The sequence below is a fragment of the Oncorhynchus mykiss genome, chromosome 18, assembly GCF_013265735.2.
Source record: "Oncorhynchus mykiss isolate Arlee chromosome 18, USDA_OmykA_1.1, whole genome shotgun sequence".
Taxonomy (NCBI): Eukaryota; Metazoa; Chordata; class Actinopteri; order Salmoniformes; family Salmonidae; genus Oncorhynchus; species Oncorhynchus mykiss.
In genome coordinates this window covers 47,017,515-47,038,423 of record NC_048582.1, presented here as the reverse complement: position 1 = coordinate 47,038,423, position 20,909 = coordinate 47,017,515, and the positions used below count along the sequence as shown (strand labels likewise).

The following is a 20,909-nucleotide window of genomic DNA, read 5'->3' as shown; positions in this document are numbered from 1 at the left end:
CAGATTTCCCTTCACTGGAACTAAGTGGCCCGAACCATGAAAACAGCCCCAGACCATTTTTCCTCCTTCACCAAGCTTTACAGTTAGCATTATGCATTGGGGCAGGTAGCGTTTTCCTGGCATCTGCCAAACCCATATTTGTCTATCAGACTGCCAGATGGTGAAGCATGATTCATTACTCCAGAGAACACGCTTCCACTGCTCCAGAGTCCAATGGCATCGAGCTTTACGCCACTCCAGCTGATGCTTGGCATTGCCATGGTGATCTTAGGCTTGTGTGCGGCTGCTTCATCCATTTCATGAAGCTCCCGACAAATAATTATTGTGCTGACGTTGCTTCCAGGGGCAGTTTGGAACTCAGTAGTGAGTGTTGCAACCGAGGCCAGATGATTTTGAGCACTCAGCGCTCCATTCTGCTGAGCCATTGTTGCTGTTGCTCCTAGACGTTTCCACTTCACAATAACTTCACTTACAGTAGACCGGGGCAGCTCTAGCAGGTCAGACATTTGATGTACTGACTTGCTGGAAAGGTGGCATCCTAAGATGGCGCCACATTGAAAGTCTCTGAGCTCTTTAGTAAGGCCATTCTACTGCCCATGTTGGAGTGTTTGTGGCGATTGCATGGCTGTGTGCTCGATTTTATACACCTGTCAGCAACGGGTGTGGCTGAAGTAGTTGAATCCACATTGAATTTGAATTCACTGCAAACTATTGAAAGAGCACTCCAGAGAGAACAATGTGGCATAATACGTCTTAAAGACTTCATTTTCTGTCTATAATAATGTCATTCACTGGTTTTAAGCTTGAGAAGACTCATTACAGTGAAACGGTCTCTGTCACAGCCAGGTAAAGACAACGTTTTTTCATGACAACATCAGGGCGTCTTGTTGTGAAAGAGCACCTATACTAGTATAAATGACGCCTTCCTTTCGTCATCAAGTGATAGCGCTTCAGAAATGGTTTTGAGGCATTCAAGGCTGTTTCCATTTACTGACCCCAGACAGCCAGAATGTGTATGTATAAAGTAGGCCCTTGGCCCTTTGTGGGAATTGAATGGATCCTTCACGTCTTGAGCTGCACATTCGGCTTGGCGATAAGCATCAACAGCTAGCGGCTCCCATCTATCCATCTATTTCTCTCCATCTCCCTCCCTCCCTATTTCTCTACATATCCCTCCCTCCCTCCTTATTTCTCTCCATCTCCCTACCTCTATCCATCTATTTCTCTCCATCTCCCTCCCTCTCTCTCCATCTCTCTTTCTCTCCCTCCATCTCTCACCATCTCGTTTTCTCCATCCCTTTCTCGCCATCTTTTTCTCCCTCCCTCTCTCGCCATCTTTCTCTCCCTCCCTTCCTCCCTCGCCATCTTTCTCTCTCTCCCTCCCTCCCTCTCTCGCCATCTTTCTCTCCCTCCCTCCCTCCCTCCCTCTCTCGCCATCTTTCCCTCCCTCCCTCCCTCCCTCCCTCCCTCCCTCCCTCCCTCCCTCCCTCCCTCCCTTGCCATCTTTCCCTCCCTCCCTCCCTCGCCATCTTTCCCTCCCTCCCTCCCTCCCTCCCTTCCTCGCCATCTTTCTCTCCCTCCCTCCCTCCCTCTCGCCCTCCCTCCCTCTCTCGCCATCTATTTCTCTCCATGTTCCCCTCTCTCTCCCTCTCTTTCTCTCTCTCCCTCTCTCTTTCTCTCTCCCCATCTCTCTTTCTCTCTCGCCATCTCTTTCTCTCTCTCCCTCTCTCTTTCTCTCCCTCCATCTCTCTTTCTCTCCCTCCATCTCTCTTTCTCTCCCTCCATCTCTTTCTCTCCCTCCCTCCCTCCCTCTCTCGCCATCTTTCTCTCCCTCCCTCCCTCCCTCTCTCGCCATCTTTCTCTCCCTCCCTCCCTCCCTCTCTCGCCATCTATTTCTCTTCATGTCCCCCTCTCTCTCCCTCTCTTTCTCTCTCTCCCTCTTTTTCTCTTTCTCTCTCTCCCCCTCTTTCTCTCTCTCACCCTCTCTTTCTCTCTCCCCCTCTCTTTCTCTCTCTCCCCCTCTCTTTCTCTCTCTCCATCTCTCTTTCTCTCCCTCCCCCTCTCTTTCTCTCCCTCCCTCCCTTTCTCTCCCTCTCTTTCTCTCTCTCATCTCTCTTTCTCTCCCTCCATCTCTCTTTCTCTCCCTCCATCTCTCTTTCTCTCCCTCCATCTCTTTCTCTCCCTCCATCTCTCTTTCTCTCCCTCCATCTCTCTTTCTCCCCCCCCTCTCTTTCTCTCCCCCCCTCTCTCTTTCTCTCCCTCCCTCTCTCTCTTTCTCTCCCTCCCTCTCTCTTTCTCTCCCTCCCTCCCTCCCTCTCTCTTTCTCTCCCTCCCTCTCTCTTTCTCTCCCTCGCTCTCTCTTTCTCTCCCTCCCTCTCTCTTTCTCTCCCGCCATCTCTCTTTCTCTCCCTCCATCTCTCTTTCTCTCCCTCCCTCCCTCTCTCGCCATCTTTCTCTCCCTCCCTCCCTCTCTCTCCATCTATTTCTCTCTCTCATCTCTCTTTCTCTCCCTCCATCTCTCTTTCTCTCCCTCCATCTCTCTTTCTCTCCCTCCATCTCTCTTTCTCTCCCTCCGTCTCTCTTTCTCTCCCTTCCTCTCTCTTTCTCTCCCTCCCTCTCTCTTTCTCTCCCTCCCCCTCTCTCTCTCTCTCCTTCTCTTTCTCTCTCTCCATCTCTTTCTCTCTCTCCCTCCCTCACTCGCTCTCAATCTCTCTCTCCCTCCCTCACTCTCTCCATTTCTCTTTCTCTCCCTCTCTCTGTCCCTCTCTCTCCATCTCCCTCCCTACCTCTCTCTCGCTTCACCCCTCTTTCTAGGAGAATAAATTGCAGCTCGCGGCATGCTTGGTCAGAAGCATTCTGATCTTTATACTTTCTCTCTCACTCTATTGCTATCTCTCTCTCCCTCCCTGTCTGTCTACATTGATATGATATATTTTGTCTGTCCTTCGGCTCATTTGAGTGACACTGTCTGATTGTCATACTGTAAAAAGCACTTGAAATAATTCCTTAAAGTGTTAGGTTTCAGAGCGGTATTTGCAACTGATTTGCAAATTAACCGACTAAAATAGCAGTGATTATTTGAATAATGGATGGAGTGGAGAGATTCTTCTCCTCCGCCCCTCACTACTACAAACGTTGAAATATACAGTTGAAGTTGGAAGTTTACATTAGCCAAATACATTTAAACTCAGTTTTTCACAATTCCTGACATTTAATCCAAGTAAAAATTCCCTGTTTTAGGTCAGTTAAAATCACAACTTTATTTTAAGAATGTGAAATGTCAGAATAATAGTAGAGCTTATTATTTATTTCAGCTTTTATTTCTTTAATCACATTCCCAGTGGGTCAGAAGTTTACTTACACTCAATTAGTATTTGGTAGCATTGCCTTTAAATGGTTTAACTTGGGTCAAACGTTTCGGGTAGCCTTCCACAAGCTTCCCACAAAAAGGTGGGTGAATTTTGGCCCATTCTTCCTGACAGAGCTGGTGTAACTGAGTCAGGTTTGTAGGCCTCCTTGCTCACACACGCTTTTTCAGTTCTACCCACACATTTTCTATTGGATTCAGGTCAGGGCTTTGTGATGGCCACTCGAATACCTTGACTTTGTTGTCCTTAAGCCATTTTGCTACAACTTTGGAAGGATGCTTGGGGTCATTGTCCATTTGCGACCAAGCTTTAGCTTCCTGACTGATGTCTTGATGTTGCTTCAATATATCCACATAATTTTCTTCCTCATGAAGCCATCTATTATGTGAAGTGCACCAGTCCCTCCTGCAGCAAAGCACCCCCACAACATGATGCTGCCACTCCCGTGCTTCACGGTTGGGATGGTGTTCTTCGGCTTGCAAGCATCCCCCTTTTCCTCCAAACATAACGATGGTCATTATGGCCAAACAGTTCTATTTTTGTTTCATCAGACCAGAGGACATTTCTCCAAAAAGTACGATCTTTGTCCCCATGTGCAGTTGCAAACTGTAGTCTGGCTTTTTTTTTTATGGCGGTTTTGGAGCAGTGGCTTCTTCCTTGCTGAGCAGCCTTTCAGGTTATGTTGATATAGGACTTGTTTTTACTGTGGATAGAGATACTTTTGTACCAGTTCCTCCAGCATCTTCACATGGTCCTTTCCTTCCTGAGCGGTCTGCTCCTTCCCGAGCGGTATGATGACTGCATGGTCCCATGGTGTTTATACTTGCGTACTATTGTTTATACAGATAAACGTGGTACCTTCAGGCGTTTGGAAATTGCTCCCAAGGATGAACGAGACTTCACCACAAGTAAAGACTGTTGGAAAAGCATTCCAGGTGATGCTGGTTGAGAGAATGCCAAGCGTTTGCAAAGCTGTCAAGGCAAAGGGTGGCTACTTTGAAGAATCTAAAATATATTTTGATTTTTTTTGGTTACTTCATGATCCCATATGTGTTATTTCATAGATTTGATGTCTTCACTATTATTCTACAATGTAGAAAACAGTAATTCCCTTGAATCAGTAGTTGTTCTAAAACTTTTGACCGGTCGTGTAAATGCTTTAAAATTCACAAAATGTTACATTCACTGATGCAGATTCTTCTAGAAATAAATGTATAAGAGCTCCTAAGCCTGCATTTACCACAGATAATATGTTCTGCGTTCCTCCATAGGCATTTCTCCTTAGGCGTTTTAATTTGCGCCTCATTTTACCCACAGTTTTTACCACAAGAACAAGTTTTAAGATTAATAACTGCCTTAGTGGAGCACGTGATGACACATTTGATTGGGAACTTTTTCCCTGTTTGGGGGTGTTTAAAGAATCTCCATTTGTAAGTGCCATTGCATTGAGTGCAGACATTACACTAGTTTCCATCTGTTAGAGGCACAAACGATGTGCAGGGGTATTTTGGGGTGGTAAATCAGAGTTTACCAATTGATCTCTGAGATTTCTGCCCCGCGAGAATACGACCAAGGGAGGGTCCGATTAAACATTACCGATACGGTCATCGGATCTTAGAATGTGCCAATGTTTGTGAACGATTCCCTTAATTTGTTCAGAGCATTTGGAATAGCGGGTAGTGAGGATTTAAGAAGGCTTATTTTTGCAAGACTGTCCTTGAAAGAGATTGTTTCGATTTGTTTTGGATTTTCTCAATGGCAGTATTAATCTGACCATTTTTGTACCCCCTCTCCTTGTATTTTCTTTGCGTCTCAGCCATTTTTTCTGTCTAAATCTGATTTGTTTTTTGCTAATTCTTTTGTTTTGATTAGGGTTAGGGAAAGGGGATCCCATAGCAGTACCCTTCGTCTAAATAAGGAAATCATTTAGAAACATGAAGTAGTTCTGCATAAATACCATTTCAGACAATGTTATAATGCATGTACTGGAAGGTAGTAGTTCATTAGGGTCACGTTGCAGAAGGAAATGTTCTATGGCTACAATACCGCCCTCGTGTGGAATATTTGTATAACGACTCAACATCAAAAGTCACTTATTTTTATTTTTTTATTTAACCTTTATTTAACTAGGCAAGTCGGTTAAGAACGAATTCTAATTTACAATGACGTCCTAGGAACAGTGGGTTAACTGCCTTGTTCAAGGGCAGAACGACAGATTTTTTACCTTGTCTGATCAGGGATTCGATCTAGCAACCTTTAACCACCTGCCGCCCCTAACAAAGTATTCTCAGGGAGCGGATCAAGAGATTCAATAATAGAGAGGGGAGCTGTTATTCGAGTGGTCTAATAAAACAAGTCTATAGAGGAGCCGTTACTTCATCATGCCAGCTACAATAGGGCGCCCTGGAGGTTTTGTAACGTTCTTGTGTAATTTCGGCAAAGTATAGAAATGGTCAATTTTATTGTGTTGAATAGCCAAAACGTAATGTTATTTTTTGGTGATTTGACCAGAACTTAAATACCCATCTAGGACAGTAAAGATAGTGTTCTGAAATTGGGAAGTGGGGTCACTTCTGGGTTCCTTGTAAAAGGTGTTCATGTTTTTTTTATGTTCTATTATATCTGAAAATGAACCAATGATTTCAAGCCACACTGGCCATGATTACAAACACCTGTTTGTGTTCTTTGACACTATATGAACTAGTGACCCGTGGTGTTTGTATTATACCGTGATGAAGAGCACTTGTCTGTCGACATTAGTTATCAGGTTATTAAATCATTGCGTCAGAGCTCCTAGAGTGTGTGATGCTCTCCTTTTATTTTCCAAATAGAAAGTATACCCACAGAAAGCTGTGAACAACAGTAGTTGCTTCCAAAGCTATGCATTTCCCGTAATTGGATTTTGAAATGTTACACAACCAGCAGCCTTTTTTCTCTCTCCCAGAGCGCACATCAAGAGGCTTGCTCACCACAGCAGCAGGCCCAGTGAAACAGCGCCCAGGGACTGGGCAGAAACTTTCATTACATGAATCATAGGGATAATGCACTTTTACTGTTTGACAAAATCATGGTTTTAGCTGCCTAAAAAATAGGAAACCTGAGGTGAGTGAGGTGACCATTTAGACTAATGAATGTTCAGCTCACAGTCTGGAGCCATGCTCCTTGACATACTATCGGCTACTATAGCTCTATTGTATCAAAGTTGTCACAAGTAGTGGTCTGCTAGCTAGCATTATCAATATGTTATTAGCCTACCTGAGCGTATATATATGTGGATGATGCGCTTTCAGGTGTCTCTTGGGGTCGATAGGGCTAAATTGATATGCTTCTTACAGAATAAATAGGAAAAAGATATGCGTAAAAATGGTATCAATTGAAAGGGAACCGTTTGGAGATTATGGGAAGATGATTAGACCAAAGGGAGGACACAACGGTCCACAAGACTGAATCCAAACATTACACTGCACATTTTATGTGCATTTTACATTTACTGTACTTTTCGCCGCATTGGTTGATAAAGAATCTGAAAATACTCTGCATACATTCAGTAACAGAAGACTCTTCCTGGGAAATGTGGGTAGGTGTAACGTAAGACGAAGAAATAACAAGGGTGAGAGGACTAACTGGTGTCTCCAAGTGGTCACACACCTCTCCAAAGTGTACACAGTTGCTAAGTCATTTCAATGCACTTTTATGACTCAAAGAAGAGTCTTCAACTATAAGGTGTTATTTTGAGTTCTCCTAGCTGTACCGTAAAGGAACTAGAGCACTTGTGGTTGTTTTGTTTGGAACAGCCCTGCATCCCCGCCATCACTCAATTACTGTTGTTTCCGCAATCCAAAAACGGTCCAGGTAAATCGCAATCTAGGTCAGGTGGGCATCATGTGAAAGCCAGTTCTAATATGCCAATATGACTAGGTTCTAAAATACGATGTTGCAGTGTTTGGCTTTCACAATGCAAGTCAGGGACACCGATAATCATTTTGTCTTGCGTGAGTTCAGAACAACCCAGGGTATGACGGCTCCAGAGTTGCCCAGTGGTCTAAGACACTGCATCTCTGTGCAAGAGGCGTCACTGCAGTACCTGGTTCGAATCCAGGCTGCATCACATCCAGCGCTGATTGGGAGTCCCATAGGGCGGCGCACAATTGCCCCAGCGTTGTCCGGGTTTGGCCCGGTTAGGAAGTCATTGTAAATAAGAATTTGTTCAAAACTGACTTGCCTAGTAAAATAAAAAATGACGCCATGTCATCTTGTAACTGCACCTAAAATATAGTGATCATAATCATTGACACGGGATATGACATGAACATGTGAAGGGCATGTTTGGATTCACACGTGTTTGGCTTGCTTGTATGACATCAAAGCGGTATTCATTAGAATCTTCAACGTCTCATCTTTCAAAAATACATAGTCCTCTTCATTTACATAATTTCCCTCATTCAGACAGGAAAAAATTTTAAAAGTTGCCCAATTAGCAGGAGGGATGCGGGAAACTTCTTGCGCGAAGTGCTCAAGTTCAGCTCTGTGAAGCTCAGAGTTCTGATGTCATCTATAGCATGTTACTGTACAGCCACTGCGTTTCAATACAGCCGTTTATCAGTGCCATTTTCAACCCGTATAATGGGTACGACAATAATGAAGATCATTATTTTTTGTTCACGGTTATTGTCCATAATGGACGGTTACGCAATTATCCGAAAATTGTGCCAGCCCTAGTTGTTGGTTCAATTACCGCAGGGGTCTCACACCCTTTCTTATAATGTATGCAACGAGTATGCACTCACTCCACTGTAATTGGCTTTGGATAAAAGCGTATGCTTTAATATCTGATATTATTCTGTGATGGCTGAAGTCTCCAGCCAGTGCCCTAGTCTTCCTCCAATTCTCAATAAGAGCTAGGGACTAGTGTCTGGTCGTCTTAGGGAGGCGAGGAGCAGGCAAAAGATGGGCATAGCAGACATTATAAACACATTAGCCCATGGATGCTCAAATGTCAGCGTACAACAACGTCATTAAAAGGAAGTAAAACTGCCAGGGAGATTAATTTAGAAAAGACGGCATAATTACAGGGAGGGGGTTGTAACCTTCTTGTCGCTCCGCTCGTAATGTTCCCAATGTACCGCAGATAGAATATCTGTCAATCAACGGACTTCTTTGCAGATGATGTCATTCCGCTTTGGGGAGAGTTGCGATTCGTCCTTGCCTATTCAGCTCATCACATTACCATTGCGATAGGATTACAGAATATGCAGCAGATAGACAGACTACCTATTTGATTAACATCAACATGTTTCTTCAAACGTACCTAGATATGACTCTGTGAGGTATTCAGAGTGAACGATGTCTTATTATATGAAGATCAGTTCCTATTGACTTGACTATTACGAAGCTTCCATTCTACATTGTGATGTCATAATCTGTTGGGTTCCAGAGGCAGGAGCGACAGCAGCTCAATGAGTCTGTTCTATTCAGCCCAGTATGTCTGTATAGACTGAATGGACCCTCATTTAAGGGGACCAATTATTCTATTGGCTCAATCAACAGAGTGCAGTGACCATTTAAAGTGCTATTGAAACGGGAAATTTGAACTGAACAATATTTTGGTCAGTCCTATGGATCCCATTATGGATTTAATTGACCAATTATTTATTGGAAATGTAATCAACCTCTTTCGTAATTGTGGGACATTAATACTGGGTGACAGCTTGTTTGATTAAACCGGTATCTATGTCAATATCTTTGTGCATTTCTTTCTGTCAAAAAGATTTGATTCCTAAAAAGGACTTCTTATTAAAGAGATTCTCTGGTACATGTGTATGCTTTTAGCCAGTAGTCCTGAAAGTAGCCCTCAGGGGCCAAAAGTGGTCCTTTAAAAATTGCGTAGTACGTCACATATGTGCACCACGGCATTGCTCTTTCTCTCTCTCTGCTTTGTCCGCTGAGCCGTTGGGCCCGCCCTGCAACCTCATTGGACAGTGCTGGGCACGCCTCTTGCTAGCAGTCATTCAAATGCGAGGGACTAAAGCTCATTGGCTAGAACTCAAATTGCTAGGGGGTTGTCCCAAGTGGGGAGAAATATAAGGAAAATGGTGTGGCAGAGCTTCAAGAAAACAGTTGTTTTCAAACTAGGGATTTTGAGGCTAATTGAGGTAAAACAGTAATTATGCTCATAGATTATGCAAGCATGAACTACACATTGAGACATCCAGCTCAAAGTGGGATTTGAAAAACATACTTTGTTTGGGGAGCAACTTTACTGGGGACGGGGGGACGGGGGACGGGGGCAACATCCCAACATTTAATGAAATTACATTTTTGTCCCCCCCAGAAATGAGGCAATGATGTGCTTTAGGACCATGGGACGCCTCTGAGCGGTTGAGTAGACTGTTTGGAGTGTTTATCAAAATCAAATCAAATGTTATTGGTCACATACACATGGTTAGCAGATGTTATTGTGAGTGTTGCTAAATGCTAATGCTTCTAGATCTGACAGTGCAGCAGTAGCTAACAGGTAATATCTAACAATTCCACAACAAAACCTAACACTCACAATCTAGTAAAGGAATGGGATGAGAATATATAAGTACAAAATATATGGATGAGCAGTGACAGAGCGGCTAAGATGCAACAGATAGTGTAGGATACCGTATATAAATATGAGATGAGAAATGTGAGATATGTAAACATTCTTAAAGTGGTGTTATTAAAGTGAATAGTGTTCCATTTATTAACGTGGCCAGTGATTTCAAGTCTGTATGTAGGCAGCCACCTCCTCTGTGCTAGTGACAGCTGTTTAACAGTCTGATAGCCTTGAGATAGAAGCTGTTTTTCAATATCTCGGTCCCAGCTTTGATGCACCTGTACTGACCTCGCCTTCTGGATGGAAGCAGGGTGAACAGGCAGTGGCTCGGGTGGTTGTTGTCTTTGATGATCTTTTTTGCCTTCCTGTGACATCGGTGGTGTAGGTGTCATGGAGGGCAGGTAGTTTGCCCCCGGTGATACGTTGTGCAGACTGCACCACCCTCTGGAGAGCCTTGCGTTTATGGGCGGTGCAGCTGCAGCCCGTGATGCAGCCCGTGATACAGCCCGTGATGCAGCCCGTGATGCAGCCCGTGATGCAGCCCGTGATGCAGCCCGTGATGCAGCCCGTGATGCAGCCCGTGATGCAGCCTGTGATGCAGCCCGTGATGCAGCCCGTGATACAGCCCGTGATGCAGCCCGTGATACAGCCCGTGATGCAGCCCGACAGGATGCTCTCGATTGTGCATCTGTAAAAGTTAGTGAGGGTTTTCAGTGACAAGCCACATTTTCTCAGCCCGCTGAGGTTGAAGAGGTACTGTTATGCCTTCTTCACCACGCTGTCTGTGTATGTGAACCATTTCAGTTTGTCGGTGATATGTACACCGAGGAACTTTAAAACTTTCCACCTTCTCCACTGCTGTCCCGTCGATGTGTATAGGGGGGTGCTCCCTTTGCTGTTTCCTGTAGTCCACGGTCATCTCTTTTTGTTTTGCTGACATTGAGTGAGACGTTATTTTCCTGACATCATACTCCAAGGGCCCTCATCTCCTCCCTGTAGGTTGTCTTGTTGTTGGTAATCAAGCCTACCACTGTTGTCGTCTGCAAACTTGATGATTGAGTTGAAGGCGTGCATGGCCACATAGTCGTGGGTGAACAGGGAGTACAGGAGAGGGCTGAGAATGCAGCCTTGTGGGGCCCCAGTGTTGAGGATCAGCGGGGTGGAGATGTTGTTTCCTACCTTCACCACCTGGGGGAGGCCCGTCAGGAAGTCCAGGACCCAGTTGCACAGTGCGGGGTCAAGACCCAGGGACTCAAGCTTAATGAGTTTTGATGGTACTAGTCTCTCAAAGCACTTCATGATGACAGAAGTGAGCTCTACGGGGCGATAGTCATTTAGTTGAGTTAGTTCAGTTTTATCCAACTGGATAAAACAACAAATAATAAAAAGTAGGTCCCCCCCACTTCACAAACCAAAGTTGCGCCCCTGCTTTTAGTCGCCAAGTACCCAAGCATGTCTTTAACAGTCATTATCCATACATAACACATTAGTAAGCCGTACATAAGCATTCATAGATGTAAAATGATGGTATGATGTACGATGGAAGACATATTGTTCACTTTGTCAACTGGCAAGATAAATGTGATTAGGACCATCTATGAGGGATTGATAGTAAAATAACATCTTTATTTGCTCTGTCTGGATGATGTGGTTCTGTCTGTAATGCTGAATTTAGTATGACTCAAATGGCTGTGAGTAATGATAGCAATAATTTGTTCAGATCCTACATTATCTCACTTTCATTCCCTCTTATCATCTCTCTCCCTCTGCTGCTTCCTCATCTCTCTTTCTCTCTGATTTCTCTCTTGCTGTTATTCTCTCTCTCTCTCTCTCTCCCTCACTCTCCATCTCTTTCTCTCGGCCTCTACTCATCTCTCTCCCTTTCTCCCTCTACTGCTCTCCTTCCATCTGAAAGAACCTCTTGCCTGCTTGTAATTTGGATGTTTGATGTTGTAATAATGACAGCAGAAAGTGTGGGCTTTTGAAAAGAGCCACTATAATTTATTCGTGTTTATTTTCTCTGTCTCTCGTTATCTGTCAGTCTCACCTGGGCTACTTTTGAGTCATTTAGCTCATAAAATAATACCAAGGAATTGTGATTCCTACTCCAGCTTTGACGCCTTGTGAGTACTCTTTCTCTCGCTCGCTCTCTCTCTCTCTCTCTCTCGTTGTGTAGGGCGGAAATGGTCTATCTGTGATTCTTCAACTAAACTAATGTATGTTAATGAGGGGTCAAAGGTCCTGTGCGAGCTGCTCCCAGATTCTACCTCTCTGCCCAGGTGTTGTCTCTCTCTCTCTCCACGGAACAGAACGGGACTTTGTTGATTTGTATTTCACAGCCTCATGTTCCTCTCCCCTCAACAGGACATTGAAGAAGGGTTTCTGTTTACAATGCAGTCAGTCATAGGCCCCCTTTTTACTAGAACAGCTTTGCCTCTTCTTTGAAAAGCAGAAGTGTGTGTGGAGAGGAGAGGCGGCGTTGCAGACGACTTTGTTGATGATTTTCAGTGTGTCATTGTGTATTAGATCAATTCACTGTCAGTAATATAATCTGTAGTGATTTATATTTTAGTGTCAGACTCTCCCGCTAGGCCGAATGGAGAGAGAGTTTGAGAGAGAGACGGTGGGAGAAAGAGGCAGGGATAGATGGAGAGTGATGGCAAGAAAAGAGAGCTGAGGATGTGCGACGTCGTCGTCAATCTCTCCCCCCGTTACTCACTCTCTCTCGCTGTCTCTCTCTCTCTCTCTCTCTCTCTGTTTGTCTCTTTATTTCCATCTCTCTCTGTCAGGATCAGACATGAAGATGTATGCGTGTCTGGAAACAGGCTGAAACAGGCCTTTATGGAAGCTCTAGTCAATGGAGAGACTGTTTATCAGTGTTCTCTCTTCCTCTTTCCCTCTCCTCATTCTGTCCGGATGCATATATCATCTCTTTCTGTGAGTAGGATATGGAGCATGAGAAAGACACAATGCTGACTGACACTGTGCCAGCTCTAGTGTTTCTGGGCTCATATTCACAAAGCATCTCATAGTAGTTATGATCTAGGATCAGGTGCCCCCCGTCCATGTAATCTCATTCATTATGGTCTAAAAGGCTAAACTGATCTGAGAACAGCAGTCCTACTGATTTCTGAATGTGGACATGCCAGCCATGTCAGTAGAATGTGTTGGAAAGCTTTGTATCAAAGAGGAATATGGAGTCAGAGCAGGCGGGCTCGAACGGTTTGAACTGTTATTCCTACCACGTCGTTCTCCTTTGTGTGTGTGTGTGTGTGTGTGTGTATGTGTGTGTTCGTTGGCGCGTTCGTAATTGCGTGTGTAAGGCGAGTGTGTGTGTGTTGTGGCCCAGATCTTTGCAGCAGCTAGCCCAGTGATTCCCTCAGGAGACAGAGATTTTTCCACTGACGTCAGAGAGACTGGGTGCTCAGTGCCTACGTCACACCGTGGGGTATTCTGTAGCGTAGCTAGCTGAAAATAGTAACCCCTTCAGTTGCCATCAATACAGGAAGCAGATCTGGCTGTTTGATGCTCCTCTGAAGCTCTGTGGAGGATTGTGTTGTTTACAGCTCTGAACTCTGCGTTAAAAAAGAAAGATGGGTCTTTAGCTACTGTTTCATATTCTGCTTACAAAATGTATTTAAAATATCATGTCCTCGTTTTTGAAGAAGAGAGATGATTTGCTCCTGACTTGACTAGGGAAAACTTTGGGTTCAGGGAAACTCTCACCCCAATATGTTTTTATGCTTATGTGAGTTTAAACGACTGTCAATGTAGTTAAATGAAATGATGTCTGGCGTTACTTTCGCCGTGTGTCTTCTGACTGGCTGATTGTCTCTGCTGCTGTTCCAGATGGCATCAGTGTGACAGGCCTTCCCATCTCCAGCCCCCTGAGACAAGTCCTCAAACCCCGGGCCGAGACCAAGCCCCTGGGCAGCGAGTCCAGCAAGACAGACTACAACCACGTCAAGGTAGGACTGACACCTTTCCTCCCCTATTTTCTCTAAACAATGTTCTCCTTTATTACCACAGTGAGATTGCAGCAGGAACATTTCTCTAATGAATCATTTCCGTGACACTTCACTCATTTGAATTTCATGGCTTCCGAAGGTTGTTTTATTTCCCTCCTCGTATTTCTGTCTGTCTTCCAACCCATTTTCTGATGCTGCAGATAAATAATGAGCCTATCATGTTGGGGGTAATAAGGGTGGGTGTGACTGTTTGTTTAAAAAGCAGAGGGGGAGCTGAGGACAGACGGACAGAAAGACAGACAGACTGCAGCTTTTCACACGTAGAAAAGAAGGCACACAGAGGGGGACGAAGGCACACAGAGGGGGACGAAGGCACACAGAGGGGGACGAAGGCACACAGAGGGGGACGAAGGCACACAGAGGGGGACGAAGGCACACAGAGGGGGACGGGGTGAAAGGAAAGAGAAGTCCAACTGTATTCAGTTCTCTGCTACTGAATAAGTGTTAGGCCTGTTTCTAGCTTTTTCATTTCATTTTTGTTGTTGTTTTCAGAACCAAACAGGCACATTACATACAACACTAAAACGTGTTCCAATACACAGACCGAGCAACTTGTAAATAAGAACGGAACAGCAATAATAAAAGACAATTCAACCAAATGAACAAAACAAAGAATCAATCCCAGGGAAAATGTGTCTTTAATAGCAGTGTTGATGGATTTATTCTTTTAAAAGAGGGTTCTCCCAGCATTCCAGTGATACCACGTTCATTTCTCAACTCCTAAAATTGTGCGTGGCAAATCAAATAAATTAAATTACAGCAATTTATATTACAACACTGTCTCAGACTTTGAAAACGCCTGACAGAACCCATTACATATATAGAATCTATACAGGTGGAAGAATGTCATTCTTAATTCCCTTATGTTGCCCTCCAACTCTCCACTGTAAATATGAAGCTGTCCGTTCCATTAGTCGGCTGGTTGAGCTTGTTAAGAACAGAGTAGAGCATGACATACAGGCAGCTCAGCGTCTCAGTGCAGATTAGGTTGTTTTGACAGTTTAGCTGCAGAGGTAATCCCAGGACTGGCCAATTACACATCGTGTGGTAACTCTGCCATTATGTAGCCCTGTGTGTGCGTGTTCACCTTGCATCCATTTGTGGGAGCGGGCATTCCGGATAACGGACATCAAATATGGATAAGGTGTTATTTGCATCTTCCTACCTGTGTTTGAGTGTTTATAGTACCAGTCAAAAGTTTAGACACCTACTCATTCCAGGGTTTTTCTTTATTTGTACTTTTTCTACATTTGCTGGTGACACACTGTGATTTATTTAGAATTCAAGGGCTATTTGACCATGAAGTAGAGTGATGGCGTGCTGCATCAGATGACCTGGCCTCCACAATTTCCCAACCTCAACCCAATTGAGATGGTTTGGGATGAGTTGGACCGCAGAGTGAAGGAAAATCAACAACAAATGCTCAGCATATTTGGGAACTCCTTCGAGACGGTTGGAAAAGCATTCCAAGTGAAGCTGGTTGAGAGAATACCAAGAGTGTGCAAAGCTGTCATCAAGGCAAAGGGTGGCTACTGTGAAGAATCTCAAATATAAAATATAGACTCACACTGTAGATTTGTTCTTAGCTGGTCTAGTGGTTTAAGGTCAGGCATAATATCACTCATGGCATGGTGTCTGCCCACTATTCCTCACTGAAAACAACAACTAAAACCTACATAGTGTCTGCCCACTATTCCTCACTGAAAACAACAACTAAAACCTACATGGTGTCTGCCCACTATTCCTCACTGAAAACAACAACTAAAACCTACATGGTGTCTGCCCACGATTCCTCACTGAAAACAACAACTAAAACCTACATGGACTGCCCACTATTCCTCACTGAAAACAACAACTAAAACCTACATGGTGTCTGCCCACTATTCCTCACTGAAAACAACAACTAAAACCTACATGGACTGCCCACTATTCCTCACTGAAAACAACAACTAAAACCTACATGGACTGCCCACTATTCCTCACTGAAAACAACAACTAAAACCTACATGGACTGCCCACTATTCCTCACTGAAAACAACAACTAAAACCTACATGGTGTCTGCCCATGATTCCTCACTGAAAACAACAACTAAAACCTACATGGACTGCCCACTATTCCTCACTGAAAACAACAACTAAAACCTACATGGACTGCCCACTATTCCTCACTGAAAACAGCAACTAAAACCTACATGGACTGCCCACTTTTCCTCACTGAAAACAACAACTAAAACCTACATAGTGTCTGCCCACTATTCCTCACTGAAAACAACAACTAAAACCTACATAGTGTCTGCCCACTATTCCTCACTGAAAACAACAACTAAAACCTACATAGTGTCTGCCCACTATTCCTCACTGAAAACAACAACTAAAACCTACATGGTGTCTGCCCACTATTCCTCACTGAAAACAACAACTAAAACCTACATAGTGTCTGCCCACTATTCCTCACTGAAAACAACAACTAAAACCTACATGGTGTCTGCCCACGATTCCTCACTGAAAACAACAACTAAAACCTACATAGTGTCTGCCCACTATTCCTCACTGAAAACAACAACTAAAACCTACATAGTGTCTGCCCACTATTCCTCACTGAAAACAACAACTAAAACCTACATAGTGTCTGCCCACTATTCCTCACTGAAAACAACAACTAAAACCTACATGGTGTCTGCCCACTATTCCTCACTGAAAACAACAACTAAAACCTACATGGTGTCTGCCCACTATTCCTCACTGAAAACAACAACTAAAACCTACATGGACTGCCCACTATTCCTCACTGAAAACAACAACTAAAACCTACATGGACTGCCCACTATTCCTCACTGAAAACAACAACTAAAACCTACATGGACTGCCCACTATTCCTCACTGAAAACAACAACTAAAACCTACATGGACTGCCCACTATTCCTCACTGAAAACAACAACTAAAACCTACATGGACTGCCCACTATTCCTCACTGAAAACAACAACTAAAACCTACATGGACTGCCTTTTCTGTCCGTTTTTGCTCAAAGTAAATGTACGTTCTATTAAAAGCCATGATTTTATAAGGACACATCCCATTCATACTGTATGCAGCTGAAATGCCTTGTGTGCACAGATTGGGTCAACCAACTGTTTTTCACACTGTAGTTATACTTCATAGATTATATTTAGTTTTACCTTCATCTACCTTTTTGTGTGCGTGTTGGCAATTGATGTTATTCTTAAATAACAAAAAACTCCAAAGCAAATCAGGGGGTGACAAATAGGTTTATTCAAAGAGGACAAATCATAGATGTTATGCTGGGAGGTAGATGTTCAGTCTCCCCTGTCCTCAGCTTTTCTCCACAGAACAAAGAAACAGGATGCCATTTATAACCGCCTACCCTAGCTTAGGGTTGACCAATCAGAAGTCCTTGCAGTACAACTGGGCCAATGGCCAAATAACAAGTACCCTGCTCCTGACTCAATGTACAGACCGTAGCACATGTAGCTCTGAGTTCAGGACTGACATTCCACAGATTCTAAACAGCTGTTGAACTGAAGACCAACTATTTACATTGACAATTCCCTATTGGCCATTAGTACTCTATTTAGTTTAGTACTCTATTTAGTTTAGTACTCTCGTCCTCTCATCCTCTGAGTTGTGTATTTATCTTCAAAATATTATTGTGTGTGTTTTAGCTTACCTTCGTCTCCATGCTGATCAGACTGCCTGTCCAATAGGAACCAGTGATATTTCCCTCTGAGCCACCTGGTGAACTTTTCTATTCCTTGTCATTATGATATGTCTACTCTGTGCCTCTGCATTTGTTACAGTGGTTAGCTACACAAAACAGCCTGCCTGGAAATGCCAGACATTTCCATGCATAATATTCTCAGCGATTCCCAGGAAATAAGATATCATAAATTAAGGCTGTTCTGTAATCCGTCGACAAGAAGTGAAGGTGAGAGTTTGTCCTTTGTATTGCTAACTGTTACTCCCCATAATTTCTACATGTTTTCAGAAATGTGTCGACTGTCAGGGGGAACCTGGGGGGACCATCTCATGTTGAAGGAAGTCTCACTTTTCAAATACCATTCTGTTCGCAAGCGATTTCCACATTTGCAATCAATTAATGGACTATCCCCGCTCTGCCTTTCTTCCTGTCTATTTTCACTCTGTCTTTTCCCAGAGGTCTTGCTGTGGTTCATAGTGTTTGTGTGTGGTATGCATATTTGTGTTTGTTTGTTTGTGTTTGCGTATGTTTGTGCGACAGTGTTGCTGTGTAGCATCTCTACTGTCTTTCCTACCTGTACAAGGTTGGGACTCAGGCAGTACAGGAAGAGATTAGTGTGTGAAAAGGACAACTCCATTGTATGGTGATGTAGGTGAGAGAATGGTTTGAGGGACAGGCCTGAATAAAGTAATAAGCCCGCTGGTCTTTATCAGGGGTGTAAATTAGTAATCTTTCAGCAAAATTTGCCCATTTTGAATCCAAAATAGGTGACCGACGTGAATCGTGCAGATCCGATGAGAAAGGTTTTTTTGGGGGGGGGGGGGGGGGTCACTGAGCTTTGGATCACTACTGGCTGTAAGTGAACGAGTGATGCACGTTTGGAGCAATACTGGCTGTATCCAAGGCTCAGCCAATCGTTCACATAACAACAGAATGCAGCACGCGACTGAAGAGAGAAGAGACAACCAGTTTGCTAGTTACAGCATCAGCGCTCGCTCTGGAAAGACAGCAGAGAGTGCAAAGGCAGTTTGCTAGTTACAGAATCAGCGCGCGCTCTGGAAAGACAGCAGAGAGTGTAAAGGCAGTTTGCCAGTTACAGAATCAGCACGCGCTCTGGAAAGACAGCAGTAGGGTGTAAAGGCAGTTTGCCAGTTACAGAATCAGCACACGCTCTGGAAAGACAGCAGTAGGGTGTAAAGGCAGTTTGCCAGTTACAGAATCAGCACGCGCTCTGGAAAGACAGCAGTAGGGTGCAAAGGGAGTTTGCCAGTTACAGAATCAGCACGCGCTCTGGAAAGACAGCAGTAGGGTGCAAAGGGAGTTTGCCAGTTACAGAATCAGCACGCGCTCTGGAAAGACAGCAGAGAGTGTAAAGGCAGTTTGCCAGTTACAGCAGCGCGTCCCTGAACAATAACGAAGAGGTAGGTGAGAAGCCTGACCACGGAGACGGGGCTGAGAAGGTGATGAAACGTACTTCATGAGCTGTAACTGAAAAACAACTGGCATTTGGGAAGTTTGAGGTGAGGGAGAAAGTGTGGTGGACCAAGTATTGTTAGCATTTAGTATCTTGCTATAGTAGCTGGATCAAATTCTCCGTTAGCTCCGTGAAATCTTGAGCAACATTAGCCTACTTAGCTGATCAAATAATTGAGTTTATTGTTTGAAAATTAGCTGGCTAATAAAGTCAGACAGCTAGCTAGTTAACGTTACCGCATCAGATGAGCTAACGTTAGCAACCTAACTAATTCACTATAGTATTAACTGGTATACGACTCTTTGCCATTCTTCAAGTTATTTGAGTTGCTTACTGGACCCTGGCAAACTATGTGAAATGTTAACTAGCTAACGAACTAACTACTATCTGTGAACTAATGTTTTCCCTCTACAGTATGTGGTTCATTTTCAGAATGAGAGAATTAGGTGAAAAGGAGGCGTTGCTTGTTAAACAAGTGGATTCGGGGATGAAGTGTAGCTGTACCTGGTTCTGGCTTAAGCTGGATGCCTCTATAGAGGTGAAAGGAACACCACACACTTTCCCTCTTTCTATACAGTGGATAAAAAGGGGTTATGCCAGGTATACTCTCTGCCTGAAAGAGATCAATTAGGCCAACAAAGGGTATCATGCTCTGCTGGTACATTGTAGAACAGATGTCCACAGGCAGAAAGTGTACAATGTAATAATGTGCACTGTAGCCCAAAGATATTGTTTTTGTTGTGTTGAACTTGACAGTAACACTTTTGTATGAGTGAGGGGGGGATTGTTACATTTTTTTTACTCAGTTGATGTTATTTTTGCACACATGTAGCCATTATAGTGGTCACTATAATGCCTGTTTGTTTCATTCTATTTCTACTTTTAAGATTTTTTTTTCCCAAGGGCAATATTTCTGTGTGTGTGTGGTCACAAGCATTATATTATAAAGGCTGTCATGGCTAACAGCAATATTAGTGTATTGTTTTTTTTTCTCGTCTTGAGTGTCATTGCAGTAAAGTCTAGGCAACAAATACATTACATTTTTTAGCTGTACGTTAGGTTCACATGAACCACTTTATTTTACACACAGAGACTGATCATATAGATCATATTCTTTGTTTAATTAGTTAAACCTGCATTTCCCACTAGCAGGGATTTATTTATTTTTTTGCATATCTCAGTGCAACACAAAAGTGTCACCTTTTTGGCCCCTCAGCAGTTTACATCCCTGATAAATAACCATTGAACTCAATGAATAGAGTTCTGTGGCGGTATAGTCATTTATGATCACATATTGAAAACCACAGATAAACAAACCTACACCGCACAATGCAAGTGATGGCAAACCTTACAGCCATAAAGACTAAGATATTAAAAATGTTAGTTTATAGTTTACATCCCCTCCTCTACTTCCATTCTAATTATCTTGGCAGAAACTTTACCTTCCCATGAATTGATTAATCCTCTCTCCACCTCCCCTGTACCCTCCCTTCTCTCTCAAAGTCCTATGTGAGCATTTTCTTAATGAAAGAGGGTGGCCTTCCCTTGCCCGTATTGAGAGAATGAGAGAGAAGGAGGCAGAGAGAGATTGAGCGGGAAAGAGCTTCTAGGAGCGAGAGGGTGAGAGTTTCTCCTGAGAGGGAGCGAGAGACCAGTTTTGTCATCCTCAGACTAGGCAGTAGAGGTGGCTCGCTGCCACAGAAGTATAGTTACAGTAAGAACAGAGCAGAGCAGGGGAC

The 20,909-nt window shown here is 43.7% G+C and overlaps 1 protein-coding gene across 4 annotated transcripts in view; it reads left to right on the top strand.

Annotated features, from left to right (window-relative positions):
• trappc9 (trafficking protein particle complex 9) overlaps nucleotides 1-20,909 on the top strand; it is a 283,555-nt gene that overhangs the window by 102,592 nt on the left and 160,054 nt on the right. For all 4 annotated transcript variants that reach the window (XM_036952949.1, XM_036952950.1, XM_036952948.1 and 1 more), the window contains one exon: nucleotides 13,801-13,919. In XM_036952949.1, coding sequence (XP_036808844.1) covers nucleotides 13,801-13,919 — 119 coding nt within the window. The remainder of the gene's footprint in view (nucleotides 1-13,800; nucleotides 13,920-20,909) is intronic.